General features: G+C 40.4%; 1 protein-coding gene across 1 annotated transcript in view; it reads right to left on the bottom strand.

The window, feature by feature from the left end:
* The window catches only part of POC1A (POC1 centriolar protein A), a 65,833-nt gene that overhangs the window by 12,338 nt on the left and 32,837 nt on the right, over nt 1-20,658 (bottom strand). Inside the window, exons 9-10 of the mRNA XM_075713968.1 lie at nt 19,076-19,174; nt 1,283-1,423 (exon numbers count right to left, since the gene is read on the bottom strand). Of these exons, the coding sequence (XP_075570083.1) occupies nt 1,283-1,423; nt 19,076-19,174 (240 nt within the window). The remainder of the gene's footprint in view (nt 1-1,282; nt 1,424-19,075; nt 19,175-20,658) is intronic.

Below are 20,658 nucleotides of genomic sequence, written 5' to 3' on the forward strand. Positions count from 1 at the left end.
TAATGAAAGATAACGATCACATTCCAAACTTACTAGGGAGACGTAAAAACACTAATAAAATATTTTATGTATACACTGGGTTGCATTTTACTCACAAGCATGGAGGGCCCAATGTCATACAAGATTTTGCCCCCCTGCTCCTCCAGTGTTCTGCATTTTAGAGATCAGATGAAAAGTGCTTTCTTGCATTTCTGCCAAATGAACTTAAATACCTTTTAGTTTTCACCCTACACTATTTTAGGCTGTATGTAGTCCTGGAATGTTTTTTAATCCCTAAATCAGCCCTACTTCAATCCTCTGATGGACCCTCCAACTTTTTGACAAGTACTTCTTCTCAAGAACAGAGCGCTAACTAGGACTAGTAATCAGTATGTTTAATACCAAGTGTTCAAGACCTGCTTGTTCTTCCTCAGAAACAACACTCAAACTCACAGAAAAACCCTCCCACACAGATTTTTCCATCCTACGACCATGGTCTCGTCTACATGAGATCGCCAATGTTTATTATCCCATGCTTTCTCCCTGCTTCTCACATACCTCAAAAATACAAAATGAAATTCAGCCCCAGACAATGATCAGAAATGGTATTTCTTCACAGGAGCAATGAGCACCTATTTAGTTAAACAAAAAACAGCTCTATCCCTAAATTCTTATTAGGTAAACACATACTGTGATGATCACCATTAACAGTTGGTACTGTTCAAGCATTGCTCAGTGACTCTGAGGAAGAACTGTATGTTAATGTTTCAGTAAGGGATTAGTTGTTTGCTAGCTGTGGGTGAACAGCATATTTCAGAGATGAGGCACAGAAGGGCCCAGACTTGTTGATGGGAGGACAATACTACAGAAATTGGACTGTGTAGGTAAATGTTGGGAAAGGAGCAGGATCTGAACAGAGTTTACCTAGAGTCTGCAGTATAATGGAGCAGGAAAGAGAGACAGAGATTATTCACCAAAACAGAGTCCTATTGCCAACCACTCCTTTAGGCATCACCTTAGATAAGCCTTGGCTAATAGCACAGGGTACCAGAGCTGGCTCAAAGCAGCACTTGGCTGCAGCATAAAGGAATTAGGGGAAGAGCAGGGCCCAAGCTGGAAGTTGATGTGAGGGAACTGATAGAGATAAGCTGACAAGCAGATCAAGACAGACTTATCAAAAAACTACAAAAATCAGAGGTTATGAACTAGCCACACTTTTATTCTATGAAACTATTGCAAAATATTCCCAATTCTTCCAGTCAGAGGTACCTTTTTCATTGCAGAATTAAAGAGCAAACCATACCTGAGTCAGAACATCCAGCTGTCCCATAATATGCTCCAAGGTATTTGCAAGATTAGTCTCTTCCTCTTGCTGCATATGGTTCCTACCAGAATCCTGAGTTTTTGTTTTCTTAAGATGAACACCACAATCCATTTCTGATTGCTAGAAAAATAAACAGACAATCTGCTATTGTAATGCAAACAACTGGAGAAGGATTGCTGTTTCATGGACAGTAAACAATAAAGAACAGTTTATGTTGGGACAGTCTATGCTATTAAAACTGGGCAAAGGAGAACAGGAATCATTTGCTCTTGCCACAGCTGAAAAAGGAAAAGCTGCTGCAGACTTGTCTGTCTTCACCAGGTGGAGGGGTTTCTTTGTTGTTTACTACCCACCACCACCTCTAGTTTTTTGTTTGTTTTTAAACCTTCATCAGGAAAGACAAACCTTAGATAACAATTTTGAAACAGTCTTGCAAGGTTCAAGTTTTGTATGTGCAAAGAGCTTTGGCATGCTCATGTGGTACACAGGCATAGACTGTACAGGTAAACGAAGACTTCCTGGAGCCACATGGAAGTACTATATCCAAATTATAAGAATTAAGTAAACTACCCTGAGAAGAGTCCAATTATTTCACTCCAACAGTGCAGTAAAAGCCTCCCTCCATGTTTGGTAGTTGTAAGAAGGCAAGGATGCAGTACTGTAGTTAAGTTCAGCAAAAACAAGATGTTCCAATATGCATTAAAGCCAACAGTTTTGATTTAGTCATTTTAATTTTGTTTGTATCTTGAACTGGTTTTCCCTCCTCAATGAGGTTAAGAACAGGTTTACTTTGAAGTTTCAGTTTCAACTGTTTTAGTTATTCAAGCTTGAATATTTCATTCAGAATAAATTAAGTTTTAAAAGCACAAATAGATCTTTACTAAAGAACTTATTCTTCTCTTTCAAAATGGTATCTTTCTTCTAGAAGAAACACTATTTGCATTATTTATGTGCATTACCACCAGAAGAAGTTCAGAGAAGTTTATCTAACTAAACAAGGTAGCCAACTGATTGAGCAATTGCAGACTTAAGCTTCTCCATTTACACTAACAGACAAGATTTGAATCTAGAGCCAAGACCACAGCACTCAAAACATAGTTCTCCATGGCCCAATGCCTGGTGCAGCTCCATCCCATGCACTTATATAATAAGTGACTGAAGTCTGCAAATCAACAAAGCAGTAAGGAATTCTGACAGACTGAAAAATGGTCTCTAAGTTCTCCTTCGTGCACTTTTTCCAAGCAAGAAATGAAGAGTTGCTTCCATCTCTTCTCTCATATGTGCTACTATGAATGCATTTCTCATCAGCACTGTACTGATTTACCTGCTCATCTCTATATTTGATGCCAGGTGTATGCAGATGTGCAGCTAAGCTGCAACAAGACCTTAGACCAGCTCACATAACTTTAAACCCAAAACTGTTTAGTGCATTATGAAGATATATAACAAACATATGTGTACACACACAGACACACAAAAATACACATTTAAAAATAAATAAGACTTGTGCTGCTGGGAGTCACTGAGGTCCAGCCCAACAGTTAGGCAAAATAAGCAATAAGCAGTGCAAAGAACAGAAGTGTGACTACACAGGGAAGCTGGAGACTTGACAGGGGGCAGGGGAGAAAAGAGGCCACAGCAGTAGTAGGCTTTGACAGGAGAATGGATTGCTGCTGTCCACTAACTGCTAGTAAGGGCTGACCATTCTTCCAGACCCTGCCAACCAAACTAGCCTTATACAGCCAAGCATCACAAGAGCAGTTTTGCTTAAGGAGCAATAAAGGAATGATAAGGTTTAAAGGATACATACAACAACTGCTCCACAGGGATCACCATGCTACACCACAAGCTTGTGATGCAGCTGGGTATCAGGTGGTACCAGCCACACCAGCCTCCACTAATCTGCTTCCTCTCACTTGTTTGGATAATTTAGATTATCTACAGGCCCTAGGCCAACACAGCCCACACTCCAGGTCACACTGCCCAGCCCCAGCATGGGAGCCACACTCCAACTACTCCTGTACTGCAGGTAGCCCAAGAGCCACATGTAGCAACCGATACACTGATGCATTGATTTAATCAACTAAAATATGCTCTTGCAGAGATGAGAAAGCCAGCCTTACAAAGCTGCTATTTGCTGTTTTAAATTTAAAAGTAAAAACAAGAAAACCAAAACACTGCTTTTCAATGGGTAATCAGCATTGAAAAGCATGTTTTCTTGTTATTTTAAGGCTGACTATCATATTTTGATGATGTAACTTTAGGCCAGTCAATTGTGGCACAGCAGAAATTTGAGTGAGCTAACACTGCATACAACCTGCACTTAAAACCCCCAAATGATGATGAGCTATCCACTTCAAAACCCATTAGAACAAGCTGACTCACAGAAGCAGAAAAGTGACTGTACCAACATATTTTCTCCCTCTATCTTTATAGCATATGTCAGACAGCTTTTCATAAAAAGCTGCTGGGTTGAACTCAGAGCTGATACTCTCTTTGCTACAGGCCACAAAGTTTAAGAGTCTGGAATATTTGCAAGAGCAATACTGCATAGATGTTCCCACACCTGATGCTTTAGGGGTCAGGTGGTCCCTCATCATGTCAAGTTGAGGCCAAAGGCAGCAGCAGCTGTTTGTCACATTCTGCTGATCAGCTCACAGGCTACGTACCACCCCTATGAAAAGCCAAGGAAGCCACCTCCATGAAGCCTGTGCAGGCTCCTGAAGGCACTCTGAATGGTGGCAATACTCCCAGAAACAGAAGTATATCTACATTTAAAAATAGAAGCACAACAACATGGCATACTGCCCCATTTCAACCACAGCTACTTGAAAGGTTGCTTACAGCCCATCATCATCAAGAAAACCTGTAGCTCACGCCTTCAGCAATGAAGTTTGAGTTAATTCATCTATCTAAACTAGGGACACATTCAGCCAGCAAATAAAAAACTATGTCAATACATCATGGAGAGTGACTTCCAGAAGGGAGGCTCTCAGCTGACCAAGGTCTTTGAATATTCAAGTTCTAGGAACAAGCACATTCTACCTAGCCTACCCTGCCATAGCAGGTGCAAAAAAAACAAGTATCCAACACCCACACCTCCAGACAGCACTTTGAATCACTGCCCACAAACAGTCAGGCAGAGAAGCTGAAGTCAGTTTGCTCTAGCTTCTTACTCATCCCACCTGCTCTGATGGCATCAAGCTGCAGTCTCAAGTCTGGGACACATCCAAGCGGGCTTCTCAAAGAGGGCTCCTATATACAGCATTCAACAATGGTAAAAGCCTGGATTTGCCCAATGCAGGCATGTCCAGTGCAAGGCGGAGCTCACTGAAAATGTCTACAAGCTCTCAGCTAGACACACACAGAAACTCTGCAAGCTGTAAATGCGGCCCATGATGTACAGAACAGCAGAAGGACAACAGCAAAGGATCAGCTGACAACCAACCCAAGGTGGACATGCACACTGCTGCATCTCAAAGGCACAGCACTTTCCTTTTCACAGGTTAAAGCAGAGCATTTGCATCCATCTGGATCAGATTCACCAGACTAATTTCAGCTCACTTTTTTTGAAGAGGCTGAGGAGCCCAGGTAGGTATATTTGTATTGACACTACCCAAGGCATGTCCCTCTGCTACCAGAAGCCTTGTGAACAGAGGAGAACAGTGATACCATGGCCTTCCTACCATGGCATCAAGGAAAAACACAGGGTTGTTGTGGTTTTTTTTTTAAAAAAAAGTCAAGGAAAACTTTGCCTGCTAAGAAAACACAACCAGGACTTCACAGGGCCAATGTTGGGGCAATTTAAAAGTATCCTAAATCCAAATGGACACCCAGAATTTTGTTTGACATTAATTTTAGAAAGCTGCCAAACATTTTTATGAGCTCAAACACACTCTTCTTCATTAAAAAGTTGGAAAGAGACAGCAATGCTTAGAGGAACAGGTTGTCTGCCATAAGCATCCACCTGGCCTTCTGTTGCAGTTCAAATACAGCAGTGACACCGGTTGAAGCTGCATTATAAAGGCAGTAAGACCGCCTCTACTGAATCATTAAGTACAGCTTCCAAATTTGACAGGGGTAAGCATCATTGTGGAGTCCTTCAGAGGAAGCTTCCCCCTTTACATTTTAACAAATGAGGGAAATGTTTGGAAACTTTCCCTTAACAGCCAGATTACAACTTGTACTTGCCGCTACCTTAATGGCCAGTACATTTGAAAGGAAATGTGTACCCATGTGAGGGAGAACTGAATTGCCCCACAGATTTAAACTTTTTCAGATTTTGTAAATAGAGGATTAAATCATCCCTGCTACTCTCCGTAAGAATGAACCAAACCCTCACAGACCAAACCACAGCCACCCTTCTCCTAATAGCAATCTATATCATGTGGCAAGCCAGCCACTAATGATTTAAATTCTAATAGATTTTAAAAAACACTGCAAAAAATATAGAAAGAGCCCTGAAATACACATTGGCTTTGTGACAGTCTCAGTACTGATAAGCATCAGTATTAGAGACACCTGTGCTCCCATCTGACTCACCTGCAAGGTAAAATGCCAGCTGAATCCTTGGGACAGGCAGCAGAAACAATGACACTGCTGCAGAGGTTTAATCTATTTTAGTCAGAGCTCAAGTATGCCATTTATTCTGCACAACTGAAAAAATGTATTTGCCATTAAATATCTTATTACAACATCTGCTTATTAAACACTGGGAGTATAGCGAGAAGCAGCTGAACATTAAAAGGAAGAATAGATGAGCAGTGTCAGAATACAATACAGCTCTCAGTGACAAAGGGAAAACAGAAGTGATTTATTTATAGCAACCACTTAAAGACAGCACAGTGCAACTACTTGGGGGAAGGGGAAAATTAATCAGCCTTCATTCCAGAGGTCTCTTACTGAGCCTCTTATGAAAATTCTTCTGGCTAAACAGCATTCTGGCCAGCTATTATAGTGCTGATGGGGGCGGGGTCTCAAGTATTAACTACACAACACATGTACATCTGTAGTAAAACTGCAAGGAACAATAAAAAAAATGCTATTTTGCTTTCTAAATTGTGCTATTTAGAAGATATATTAACAGTATAGCTATGTACCTGAATTTTACACCTACTAACAAAAAGTAGGATTCTTATAATTCCACCCAGAGGAAATTTTTATTTTCCCTTCTCTTCAACCCTCTCTACTGGAAGGGAGGAACTGAGTGGTACGAGGGGGATAGGTTCAGCTCTACCTTTAAGTCCCTTTAAATCAATTTCCACAGTGTATCTACTGGTTTGGATTTGTTTTTTTAAAGAGAATATGATGTTATCAAGAATTAATTTTTAAGTATCTAGAAAGATGGCATTCCCTTTAAGGAACACATACATCCAATGTATTCAATTCAATACAGACATCCAATGTATTAAAGTTTACTAAGTGCAATTAAATTCACTATCTTAGCTGAAAAAAATTCCCCTAGAAACAGAGGAGCAGAAAACTCCCAAAAGTGGTGTACACCTTTCAGACCCCAGTTCTACTAATCCAAATGAGAGAGAAATACCATTAAAAGTATTTTATTTTGAGCAGTCATTTTCACCACAGGTAACGTGATATTTTAAATGTGTTCCCAGAGAGCAACAGTGACATCCAGTGGAAGCATCTTACTTCAAGGTAAGCTCCACAGGAAGGTCAGATGGAGTACACCACGCTAGATTGGAGGACTCATTAAAAACTAAGAGGTAACTTCATTTGTCCCTGCTACATACAAAATACAATTGACTGAACACAGCTCTCCAAGCACAAGCACATTTCTCTAAACTGGAAAAGCATCCCTTCTTCCAGACAGCACTGAAACTTCTGGAGCAATCACATTCTTCAAGACTTCCAGTACTCCTCATCCACTGTCCGCACCAGCATAGGTTAACAACTAGAATCAGAATACAAGTTTAACTAGTATTGTGAAACAATTCATAGGACCATTCATCCCTGCTCACCCCTATTTCAGGATTCAAGTTGTGATAACAGAAGGGGATTTGGGAAGGAGGGGGAGAAAAAAAAAGAAGGGAGGCGAAAAGCATGTTACTTCTCTTTCATTTTTGTTTGCATTTTTGCTTCACACTAAAAGGTAAATTGGGTTAGATAAGCAAGAGGCCAAAAATTATTTCAACAGAACCCTTCTCCCTATTGGTGCTACTAAAAATACCAAGTTAAAACATCAAAACTTGGCACCTCTACAGTAATGGCCATGTTTTGCCACAGACCAAGAAACTTTAAGTCTGTGATAACCCCAAGAAGAAATAGAGCTAATAGGTACATCTCAAGCCCCTTCAAATCCCAAGACACTCTTGTGCCAAAGCTTAAGTGAACCACTGGCAGAGGCAGGCAGATGGAGTAAGGTTTGTGTAATTTAAGTGAAGCAGCATCATACCATCCAGCTCTGCTGACCAAGCTGCCAGGAGGGAAGGAAACGGGTAACAACTAGTGGCCAACTACAGTACTTAAACATGCATGAAAACAGCCTATCCATACACAGAAGACTGCACTTGGACTGAAATTTGCATTTGCCTACAGAAATACTAGGATCCTATCTCTGCAAGTGATACTGTTTGGCAATCTCTGGCCAAGAGCAGGTCCTCACCCTGCTCCTGCCTGCCACAAGGGAAAAGTTGTTCCCCTCCTGTTTCAGTGACCATGCTCTTCTGGTTCACTGTCTGTTGGTACCTCTATACTCTGTAAGTGTCACTTTTAAACCAAGACAGACGTTAGTGTCATGGTTTGAGGTAACTTCAGGTAACAAGCATCTATGGGGACTACTAAAATCATCTGAGCTACATGCTGTCCGTGCTTTTCAGTTCATTTATACTGAGCACCATGGCATCAAATGGTTGTGTGCCAGCTGAGATCAGGCTCATAGATTTTTGTGCTATGTTATCTTTGTTTTATGCAAAAAGTTGAAGGAAAGTAGATCCCTGCATGGATTTCGAAGGAGGAGTGTATCTGACACTGGAAGGAATAGAAATCACAGTTCCTGATATGCTCTGGCAAATGGGATTACCACAACCCAAAAACAGTAAGGAATGAACCTCTAATAAAGCTAGGGTTTCCAAATGACTAGTAATTAATGCAATAATACATTAATTCAGTCTTATTACTGAAAGATGCTAAAATAATAGGAACTAATTTTCAGTAGTCAGCTCCTTTCCAATTTGAGTTACATTTCAAATAGCTAAAAAGCACTCTACAAACATCAAAGAATGGGAAAGCTTTGCATGTATTACACTTCCAAAAGCACAAATGGTATTCCTGTGATGAGTTAAAATGGGAAACAGTGATGCCAGACATTGAAAGCCCAGTGAAAGAGTGCATGGACAGGTGAAATTTAATGACTACCAGCTGTTTAAAAAAATAAAGCAGGTCTGTATTTATTGAGAAGGAAAAGCTAAAGGCAGCCTCCAACATTTTAAATTTGTCTTTTCCTATTTTGTGTAGGCATTTTACCTCCCTTAACCAAGTCTCCCCTCCCATCAGTCCTAGTGTTTTCTTAGGACATATGAAGAGGTCCTCCAGAACTTAGGATGGAATAATTAAGCTTTGTTGACAGGTGATGCTCAATTGGCTATCCTAACACTGTTCCTGGAGAATAACAGCACCAAAAAAATCTCAAAGGAACAGTTGTGTAGAAACAAGGCACTATAGGAACAAAAAGATAAATAAGAACCATTGGTAAGAAATTTCACCAAGAATTGAACTACTGTTCCCTGGCCCCATTTAAGATTGCTTTTGGCAAAAGCTACCAAGAAAAAGCAGCCAAACACTGAAACAAAGTGTTTATCCTCAGCATTGGGTTATCCAGCTACAGGTTCTTTTACACTAAAAGCAACAGTCTAAGGCAAGCAGCAAAACACACACAGTGATCTCCTGAAGTGTGAACAACAGCTTCCAGCTCATTTTCTTCATCAGAATCATTTGCCTCTTTCTAATGAAATATGTATATGCTATGTAAAATACATCTCATGTGCATGCCTTTGTATGTTAATGTATAAATAATGCATGGTGCGTATATATATACACACAAATGTAAACATATGCAGACACACATTATGACATGCCCATTTGTTATTACTATTGCTTGGAGTTTGGATTTTAGCAGAAAAGTTTGAGATCTTAGAAACTTCTAAAGCTTGAGCCATCTTCATCTGTCTCAAAGCTGACACAGAATAGCAGCTTGGAAAAAAATATAAATCTTGCCTCTGCCTCTTCTCTTTGAATTATGACTCAAGCATTAAAACAAGCCACATACAGCAGCAACGTAAGTGGGTGAATTTACATTAATTAGCCTGAGATGCTGAACTTAAAAGGCAATTTTTATTCTGACCAATAATGACTTGTCAGGACTTGCCTTATTGTTCCAGAGCCTTAAAGAACAAATCTATTTGTTGTAAGATGACAGAAATTAAAAGCTAATCCTCTTATTTCTGCAAAAAATGTTGTCAAACCAGAACACAAGGGAAAACAGCTGTAGCAGCATGGCTGCTCCCATCCACTAACAGGCAAAGCTGTTGCAGGTTGTTGCAGTCATTCAGAGCCTCTTGGAAAGCCAAGCTGAGGGTGCCTATACCCTGCCTTTTTCCTCTCTAAGTCCCTCATCAAGACAAGACATGAAAACTGATAAACAGCCTGCAACAATGTGTAAAAAAATGTTAATGCACAAAATAAATGAAAGCTTATGTCTTCTCTGATTTGTCATGCAAACCCTTCTCTCCTTACATTGACCAGATCAAGAGAAAAGCACACCCAACAGTTTCAGGAGAAAGAGCAACAACATAGGGACAAAACCCACTAGCTTGTAAAAAAATTCAGTTTCACACAGCAACAACAAAAAAGCTTAAATAGAATATTAGATGGCTAGCCATTAACAGAGGCTTTCTGAAATATCTTCCAGAAAGAAGCTCTGCTATCAGCTGTTTGTGAGGTAGACACTCATTTAGTGGACTGAGAGAAAACCATTTATTTTACTCTGATGTAGCCGCACAGTCAAATTAAGATGCAGAAAATCAGCAAGATTTGCAGTGAGGCTCCACAAAGAGCACAGTCAACTGATATAGCTATCCAGTTCTGCTCAGGTAAACTCAGGCTTCCCAATACAGAGAAACCTGGTATTGTTGCTAGACTTTATTCTCCAGTGAATTAGAGCTGGACTCTAGAGCTCAGCTGGATCCAGCCTTTTCAACGATGAAACCAAGGGGTTACTCCCTCAGGGGCTACCCACAAAACAGATGATGCAACACTGATGCCTTCCTGCCTGATATTCTGAGCTGGAACCAGGTTATCTGTACAAGGGTGAAAGAGTTAGACCTGTAAACATGCAACATAAGACCAAGTTTCTATCTCTTTTGTTGACAAGAACGTGTGTTTATAAATGAATGGGCAGTATGCTCTTTCTGGTCCACATTAGCCATAGTTCCTACTAACCATGCTACCACAATGGGAAGAATGATTATTCTCCCAGAGTCTGAGGATGCTGAACCAGGCAGGAGGAGATCAAGCAAGTGTTCTCAACTAGCCAGGCTTGCTCATCATGACAGTCCCCTTAGTCAACTAAGTGTCTGGTACCTCTTGGGGGTTAGAGTTCATCCTGCTCTAAATATGCAGTTTCCAGCAAAATGAGTGGAAGACACCACATGAGCATACTTCTTGCCCAGAAAGAATTACTGGGTGATCTTGCTAAAAGAAGGATGTGAGCAATGAAAGAAAATTACATCCTTCTGGCTCTCACAAGGTTTACAAGCACAGCCTCTTCAGGCACAGGCCAAGGTAGAGACCCAGCTTTGTCCACACAACAAAGGAGGAAGAGGAAAGAAGCCTCTTCCTCTGTTCCTGTTGAACCTCTGTCTCCTTGGGGAAGGGAAAAATAAAGAAAACAAAACCACCAAACAACCAACACACTGAGGTCACATGTTGCTCAGGCTTACATGAGCAGGCTTCCTTCAATGAAATAAGAGTGAAGGTTAGGCAGCTATGAGTAACTGCACTACTTGTGAAGGATGTGGGGAAGAGCTCCCAAGCATCCTGTGATCAGTCATAGTAAGACTCCTGCCCATCCCTATGAAGCTTCTGCTCAGACAGTCAAGCAGGGCAGAGAACAGTGGAAACATCTGAGCACTCATCACACGGTTGTTCTTTTAAAGTAAATAATCTACCTACCTATTCCAAGAGGAAGATAATCATGTACCAGACTAAAAGCTTCCTGTAGCAGGAATGCATCCTCAGAAAAATACGGTGACAAGCAGATCAGGAAAAATAACCATTTTGCAGACCACATTTATCCTGAAGGCTGAAGGTTGGATCCCCTGCTGTTGAATACAGGATTCCTCCCTTACAACTCTTAAAAATAAAAAAATAGAAGGGGTGGAGGAGGTACAAACGACAACACGCATTCACATCCAATTGTGAAGAGCTGCAGCTCTGTGCAATGAAACTGCTTCCCGGGAGGGGATTTCACAGCAAGAAAAAAAAGAAAAAAATGTACAAAAGTATTCATAAGTATTAACGGATGCCAAAATTAGAGAGTTACCAATTTAGAAGCCAAAAGGTCAAAAAAAGAAAAGGCACATCTGGCCTATGAGTAACTCAGGAGGAATTTATTTACACAAGGAATGAGTGGCTGACAGAATGAACTGCTGCAGTCAGCACAGAGACCACAGGCTGAGCACAGGAGGCACCCAAGGTCAAACAACACAAAACAGAGCCCACAAAGGAGAGAGTTGGAGTCAGCTTTGGACATTCAGTTATAAGCCTTTATGATCAGATCATGTTTTTTGGGATTAGTCTCCAATCCTATTCAAAACTATTTTGGAAAAATTGCCATTGAAGAAATAAGTATAGTCCAATACCTAGGGAAAATTTTAAACCCAGCAGTGTAGAAAGAGGCCTAAATGCCTGTCTTAACCAAAAGATGCATATAAAGAGTCACGGGCTACTCACTTGTTTAAAAGTCCTTTCCACTGAAGCACTGCTCTTCCCAAGCTTCACTTTATGAAGTTTGCTATGCCATTAGCTTTCAAATTTGGTAGCTCCACAATTGAGTACCATTTAACTTCAAAGGAGCTAAAGATATTTAAAACATTTGTCCTCTTGAATTTCAGAAGAGCAGAAAGAGTTCTTGGCAAGAAAGTGGCAGAGAACAGCTCTGCACCTCTGCCCGTGTCTCCCAAATTGCCCTGCCAAGGGATTACCTGCTTTTGAGTCTGCCGGCACATCCACTCGGATGAGTGGGTCCTCTCACAGTCCTACTAGGAGACGAAGACTGAGCTGCATATATTTAAGTATTATGGTTGCAGAATTCATAACTGAAGTGGCAAGAGAAACACTTCCCCATCACCTGTAAGCTTATCTTCTGCTGTACCTATTACCTCTCTCACCAGGGTACCCTTAGTTTGAGATAAACAGACTACACAGAACCCTTGCAGACTGTGCATTTCACTGCCTTTTGGACCTCTGAAGCTTCCACTCCCCCTGTTCAAGATAGCTTTGCCTCTGAGGTACTGCAACACAAACACATTTTAAAGTATTTTTCTTTAGAAAGTTATATGTGGAGGCTTACACTAAAGTTTCCTGATCAGCCACCTCCTTTGCAAAGTAGTACTTTGCACAAGGAATTGCAACATGCTTAAAGAATCACAGAATCATTTAGGTTGGAAGAGACCTTTAAGATCATCCAGGCCAACCATTAATCTAACACTACCAAGTCCACCACTAAACCAATTAAGGGCAGAGTAGCAATTTCATGTTTCCTGGCTTGGTGGCTGGATTATTTATAATGAAAATAAAATTAGGAATCATTAAGGTTGGAAAGGACCTCTAAGATCATCAGTCCAACCATCAACCCAACACCACCATGCCCACTAAACTATGTCCTAAAGGGCCATGTCTACCTGTTTTTTGAATGCTTCCAGGGATGGTGACTCCACCACCTCTCCGGGCAGCCTGTTCCAATGATTGACTACCCTTTCCATGAAGAAATTTTTCCCAATATCTTATCTAAATCTCCCCTTGCACAGCTTGAGCCCATTTCCTCTCGTCCTATCGCTAACCACATGGGAGAAGAGACCAACACCCACCTCACTACAACCTCCTTTCAGGTAGTTGTAGAGAGCAATAATGTCTCCCCTCAGCCTCCTTGTCTCCAGACTGAACAACCCCAGTTCCCTCAACCACTCCTCATAAGGCCTGTGCTCCAGACCCTTCACCAGCTTCGTTGCCCTTCTCTGGACACACTCCAGCACCTCAATGTCCTTCTTGTATTGAGGGGCCCAAAACTGGACACAGTATTCCAGGTGCGGCCTCACCAGTGCCGAGTATAGGGGCACAATCACCTCCCTGCTCCTGCTGGCCACAGCATTCCTGATACAAGCCAGGATGCTGTTGGCCTTCTTGACCACCTGGGCACATTGCCGGCTCATGTTCAGGCAGCGGTCAACCAGCACCCCCAGGTCCTTTTTGGCCAGGCAGCTTTCCAGCCACTCTTCCCCAAGCCTGTAGCGTTGCATGGGGTTGTTGTGACCAAAGTGCAGGACCCGGCACTTGGCCTTGTTGAACCTCATACAGTTGGCTTCAGCCCATCGGTCCAGCCTGTCCAGGTCCCTCTGCAGGGCCATCCTACCCCTCAAGCAGATTGACACTCCCACCCAGTTTGGTGTCATCTACAAACTTAACTGAGGGCGCACTCAATCCCCTCATCCAGATCGCTGACAAAGATGTTGAACAAGACTGGCCCCAAAACAGAGCCAAAAAAGTAGGTTTATGCTTAAACTTGAGTAAAGAATCTCTATATCAATGAATATTTCCTATTTTCCATAATATTGCATGAAAAACTGTTTACCAACTTAGCTTATACTACAATGTTTTTATTCATAATTTTCAGTGTGCAAGTTTATCTAAACTCTCAAGCACTTTCTAATTGTCCACATGACATCAATTGCTCAGCATTTGCTCATAACACTTGACCATCCATAGTCTTCTTGGAATTAGTCAACAATAGCAGCAAGTCTGTCACATAATGAAACAAGTGTTCTTGTGCACTCACATCAGCTGTAGCCCCATGTACGAAACTTTCCTTGTATTTGGAGAAAAAAACACCACCAAATCTCCAAAATAAAACACATTATCCACCCTCTCTGGAACGAACAAATTGTATGATGAATGTTCATTGATCTGATATGCTGTGAAAACATGTCCTTTGATCTCACCCTACACAAACCTTCATAAAGATAGACCCTTATGCTTATAGTTACTGACCCCAGGACAAGCATAAGAGCCCGAATTTATGAAGTCACATGCAAAATCTACACCTCTTATTCTGACTTTCCTTTAGGTCCGCACCACTCAATATTGCAGCTTAAAGCATGAATTTACTCTTACCCCTTAAATTCTAGATCAAACACAAATGCTTATAGGATCAAGACACAGGGCTATAAGACTTCATTTGTTCATCAGCTTCACACAGCATGCATCACGAGTGCTTGCCCTTAACTTCACTTTTCAAGGCAATTATGCAACACTTAATAGCAACAATCATTAGCTTATAATTTAAGAGTAAGCATTTATTTCAGAGCTACTGTAATTCTGATCTAACTTTTAGAGTCTCACATCTACACTAACAGATATTTATAATTCACTTTTGACTGCTTTAGTGTTCTCTTTATCACGCTTTTCTGTCTATGCTTTTACACTATAGTCATGACTGCAATTCCTGCTCATCGTGAGCCTCCCTTTCATTCACATTAGTCCTTGCACAGAGCAGTTTTACTTTCAAAGCAAGCTGCATCTCCCAGGCCTCATATATTTACAGAAAACACAAGCAGGTGGGCAGAGCAACTTTGAAGTTCATGCCTATTGCTGCAGACAAGCCCAATACCCTGATTCATAATGAACTTTAAACCAACAGCCTGAGAAACCAGCATCTTCTAAAGGCTCCAGTCTCCCTCTGCCTATGGAAGTGAAAATTGTTTTAGAGCAAATTTGTTTTGAAGCTCACTAACCCTGACAGTGTTTCATGCCTCTTTTATCCACAGGTTATTTAGGATTCTTTTTTTCCTCCTATTCATCTTGATGACAAACTAGTTTTCATGTCTGTGTTCAGTTAATCTTTCTTAGCACTTGCATGTCAGTCTGACTCTCCCCATGAGAAACCAGATACTAAACAGAGTGGTTTTACACAGCCACTGTTTTGATTAATATTTGTGCTTTCACAACACAAGAAAAAATTATACAGCTACACATGGGAGCATACGCTCTCCTTGGAAGAATATTCTCTCTGTTATCATTCAGTAAAGGCTGAAAACAGATTCAAGATGTGTCAAGAATAGCATTCTTGTGATTTAGGGGTACCAAAACTAAATAACAACCTATATGCCTGTTTTAAATGTAGTTACATCCCAGTGTCTGCAAAATCTCACTACTATTCAAGAAGCAGAATCCTGGCACACTAACACAGGAGTAGAGAAAGATGAAGCAGCTTCACTTTCATGGAAGGTAAAGATGACCTCAGCACAAAATCAAGATCCACAGGCTGCAGCTTCAAGTCTGATTTTGATGGGGAAAAAAAAAAAATAACTGATCTCAGCTACACAAAATCCACCAAAATAAGTACTTCATTATTTAAAAAAAAATCAAACATTTTGCTCAAAACAAGAAGAAACCAAATATATAGTGAAATTTAAGTCTTGCAGTAAGTTGTAGCAGTGACAGTACTCTTAAAGAGCCCAGCATAATACATTCCTAAAAGATAAAAGTCATGAAATTCACTTGAAAAAGAGTAGACTACCATGAATGGACAAGTTATTATGGAGCCAAGATTTCCATGCTCAGGGTATACTTATTCCTTAAAATAACAAACCAAGCATTTTCATATATATCAGCTTCTTTTTAACAGCAAAGAATATTTCGTATCAATTCTAAATTTAAACTTAACCTATGGAACTCAAAACAGGCTCTCAGACTACATTGTTTATTCTTCCCCTTCTAACTTTAGCAATTATAACTGCCTTAATACTAAAGCATTGCATTCCTAATAACCTAGTACACAAGGGTATTGAATACTAGTCATATTTTTGCATTTCCATTCTTATGAAGCATAGCAAGCTCTTAGTGGAGACCCAGTATAGGCTCTAGCATGCTACATGATTGTACTTGCAACAGGCAGCCACGATACAGCTGATATCCCCCAAAAGTTTAGACTGTATTGGCTTTGGCAGCACTAATCAGACTGTGTGACAAAACAAAAACTGAAACTGCACTCCTTTATAGCAGGACAGAGGTGCATCACACTTTCAAGGTAAAACAATGTTAACTTCATAAAAAAAGAACAGATTGTTGAACTTCAGACTTAGTCGTCTAAGGCATTGGTCTTAGTTGTGCCAGCTATCACCCAAGCTCTCCATTTGCAGCCACCTTCACCCCGGCTTTTTAACCAGGGATAATTTTACTGTTGAAGGCTTTCAAAGGTTTAATTTACAAGTGTCTATTCATGCTCATGGCAGATCTAGTGGAAGCATCGTATGTGCTATTCAGACCAAAAGATAACACCACATTTGCCCAAGGAGTAAATAGGAATGAAGAATCCTACTGACTATCACTCAATTTGATCTTCTGTAAGTTGCACATAACACAGTAAGTTTCCAACACTTCATATGTTCAGGTAGTACTGCTGGGATCAGCAGCTCCCATGCTGCATGCCCAAGCCAAAGGTTGCATTTGGGTGGCAGTTCAAAATACTCACTCCTTTGAAATAATTTAGGTCCCCAAACCGAAGTATGTCTCTTCCACATGACTCAGCATAGATTCTCTTTGCCCTCTGTAAAGACACAGCACCTGGTCCAAACCAATATATTACACCTCAAATAATTTGCAGTGCCCTGTTTCCCATAGGCTCAGAGCATGAGTAGAGCAATGCCTTGTCAACCAAGACCGCATAGATTTGCCTGTCAGTAGTACACAAACAGTTGGTCCCAGCAGCATCTGTTAGATGTTTTGCCAGGTAAACCCTCTTCCACAGGGGAATAGTTTTCTTGGAGGGACAGGATGGTTAGTCATTATTCAAGGGTTTTGTTCAGCAGCTACCTTCAATGCACATCTTAAGAGGTCCTATAAAAAAGAACTATGTTTTAGAAGAGCTCAGGCATTTCCTTCCTTTCGTTAAATTACTACTGGATAATATGCTCTGGTACTAAGAGTAGTACAGATGGGGTAAGCTTACCATAATCTCCCATTAGCAGACACCTTGTCTACACTATTTAAGCCATTCCTTGGAGTGCTACAAACTGAAAACGGTGTTTTTCCCATAAAGGCTTTGTCTCTGCTGTATTTCAGCCCAGAATTATATTACACAATATCTTAAATGAAAGCAGATAAGAGTTCAAAGTTAGTCCAGTTCAATAGGCTAATAAACAAAGAGGTCATTGGACTGCTAGTTTCACAGCCAGCATAACTTTAGAGTTAGCACACAGGAGAAGAGGAAAAGGAAGTAGTCAGTTTTAGCCAAAACCAGCCAAAGATCAATAAACACTTTCACCTCCTCCTTCCTTCTGTGATTGCTTCCTACCATCCTCTCCCACTCACCTAGCACTAACATCCTCCGGTTGCGTTTGCTTTCTTTACAGAGCACTCCATATAGTGAGGCATCAGGTTTAGAGCTGCATCAAGTTAGACTCTGATCTTGTCCACCACAAAATACTACAGCTATTCCAACACGCCCAGCCATGGACTGAAGTCATATTAAACAAAAACACCACTATGTTTAAGAGAAAACAGAAGCCTAGTAGCCCAGTAAAGAAGATCTAAGTTGATAAGATTAAAGACATTGTCACAGGAGCAACAGATGTTGGCTAGAAGCTTACCTTTCAACTGAGGCAACGCCACATATGCATAAAACCCCTGGTTCACAAGCTGCTTTTCAACTTACAGCTCATGTTGAACAAGATGTACCAAGAAACAGTCACACTAATAACATATTTCAGAATCCTGTAGGTATACTCAAATGTATCAAAATATCCAAATATTGACAATACAAAATGCAGAAGTTTAAGTGAAGCATCACCATGTGCGAAACTTGCAACTCGCATGGGCAGTAACTTTAAAGGGTTACTCTTGTAATAGCCATGACATCCAACATCAGTACTACACTTAGATCAGTGCATCATACTGAATTACTCGGCGGATTTATCCACTAGATACAGTCAGAACTTGGATGTCTCTTAACACATGGTTCAGACAATGGATATGAACTGATGTCCCCAAGTATTTAGGAAAATAGTTCCAGTATAATACATCACCTATTTCTCATGTGTGAGGTCTATGCACAGAGATTTCTTTTGTCTTTGCTGACTGTCATTGAAAAGATATCATGAACAATATCTGTTTTCAGGACTGACACCAGCCTAAAGGATTCATATCAGCTAGCAAAACTGACTTCAGCTGTTACTCACATCTGTGCTTTTTTTGTGGACTATCATCCAAGCCTACCACACATTCTTAAACACAGGCTGTTAATAAAAAAAATGTATATATACATGCAATAGATTGATTTCCCTTTTAAAATCATTATATATCACTTTCCTATAAAGTAAGTACAATTAATACAAGACTGGTTAAAAACAGACATCCTGCAACTCAAATAAATACTAAGGAAAGATGGCTCCATAGTTCAACTGCCTGAAGGAGCCACATGCTTTCAAGTTGCAGAAAGCGTACTGAAAAGGAACTCTACGCGATTTCTGTATGCTGACCTACCAGAGTGTGATGGGTCCCATCCACACTAGTGCCAGACTTCTGTGTTTTCAGTACATCACCATAATCTGCTGCATCAAAGTTAGTCTTCCACACCATCACCTGCAGAAGAAAGTTATCTCTATTCAAATTCTCCATCTACATTTGCTTAAAAGTCAATTTTGTCAGTACATCAGAGAAGAGTCAGCAGATGCACACCAAAGCTTACCTAAGAAAGCTTTACCATCAGTCAAATTAAGGGTGTTATTTGTAAATATGCTACTGAATACAGACATACCCATTGAGAACACAGTTATGCTAAGTGACCTCTTCCAACATTCTTTGGGGCAGAAACATCATGAAACCAGAGCTAGAGAACTTCAAAGCAACATGCAGAATACACCATTAAAACCACAAATATACTAAAAAACCATGCTTAGCATTACAGCACTTGTCAGCCACACCCCAAACAACTAGTCATTAGTTTATCATAATATTCATTCACAGAAAAAGGAGAGTTAGTACTTTGAGACTAGCATTAGAGATATTGGGCTAGTTTGTCAGCTAAACACTAAAATTAAATCCCACTTATAGGCATCTCTTCTCTCCATAATGCAGTATTTATTGCAGAAGAGAAGAGAGGCCTCTAACACAAACAACTTCAACATATCAAGAGCAAATCTATGGAGTAAAATCCTTAGCCGTGGCTCTAAAAGTCTAAAAAAAGTTTAAGGGCAATCAATCAACTATTTCAGAAGTCTGAAAGACACCTATGAAACCAGGCAGCTCATCTTGGCTATTAGAAACATCAGTGTTTATTCTTCACTTAAAGTTTTCATCCCTGCTTTGCGTGAAATAAAAGCATTTTTCTTTTGTAGTTAACAAACAAGGCCATTCCATTGTGTAACAAAAAAGTGATGCTCTTACTGTATAGATTGTCTCTTCACAGCTAGCAAAGGTGTTATTACAACAAAGGTGGGCATTGCCACCTAGTCTAACCTGGGGATTAAGAGTAATGCAACACAGCTCAGTGAAGACCAATGACAGAAAAATGGACACTTACTCAGACCACTACTTTGGGTTGAAGTCCATCCATATCTTCAGCAGGGCAACTCACACTAACTGTTAAAACCAGCATATATTTGCAGCAGAGGGTGCAAATGGCACCTCCTGATTCCAGCAGGCTCATATAACAGGCCTGTTTGCAGTTCAGTAATTGATTTTTTTTTTTTCCAAAGACAGGTTACATGTCTGAATTACCCCACAAAAAAAAGTTTTTTGTGACCTGTAGAGATGTTCTTGATTATTATTTCTCATATTTCTTTTGTATTCAGAAAGCTAGTATTCAGCGAGGTCCATTCCACTGAAGAAGCTTCTTGTATATACACAACTGGCAATTTAAGACTAATACTGTTTTTAACACATACATATATTGTATGTTAAAGCTCTTTCTCCATTCAAAGGAAGCACAGCTTGCATTTTCAGATACAAACCTAAGAGGAGAGAGGCAGTTCCTTCATGGGAGCTAAGAAAAGGAAAGCCAACAGTCACCCTTCCCAATAATGTGTTCAGAAACATACAGCCTTGAGCTACAATGGAAAGGGCTG

This window comes from Pelecanus crispus, chromosome 7 (assembly GCF_030463565.1).
Source record: "Pelecanus crispus isolate bPelCri1 chromosome 7, bPelCri1.pri, whole genome shotgun sequence".
NCBI classification, from domain to species: domain Eukaryota; kingdom Metazoa; phylum Chordata; class Aves; order Pelecaniformes; family Pelecanidae; genus Pelecanus; species Pelecanus crispus.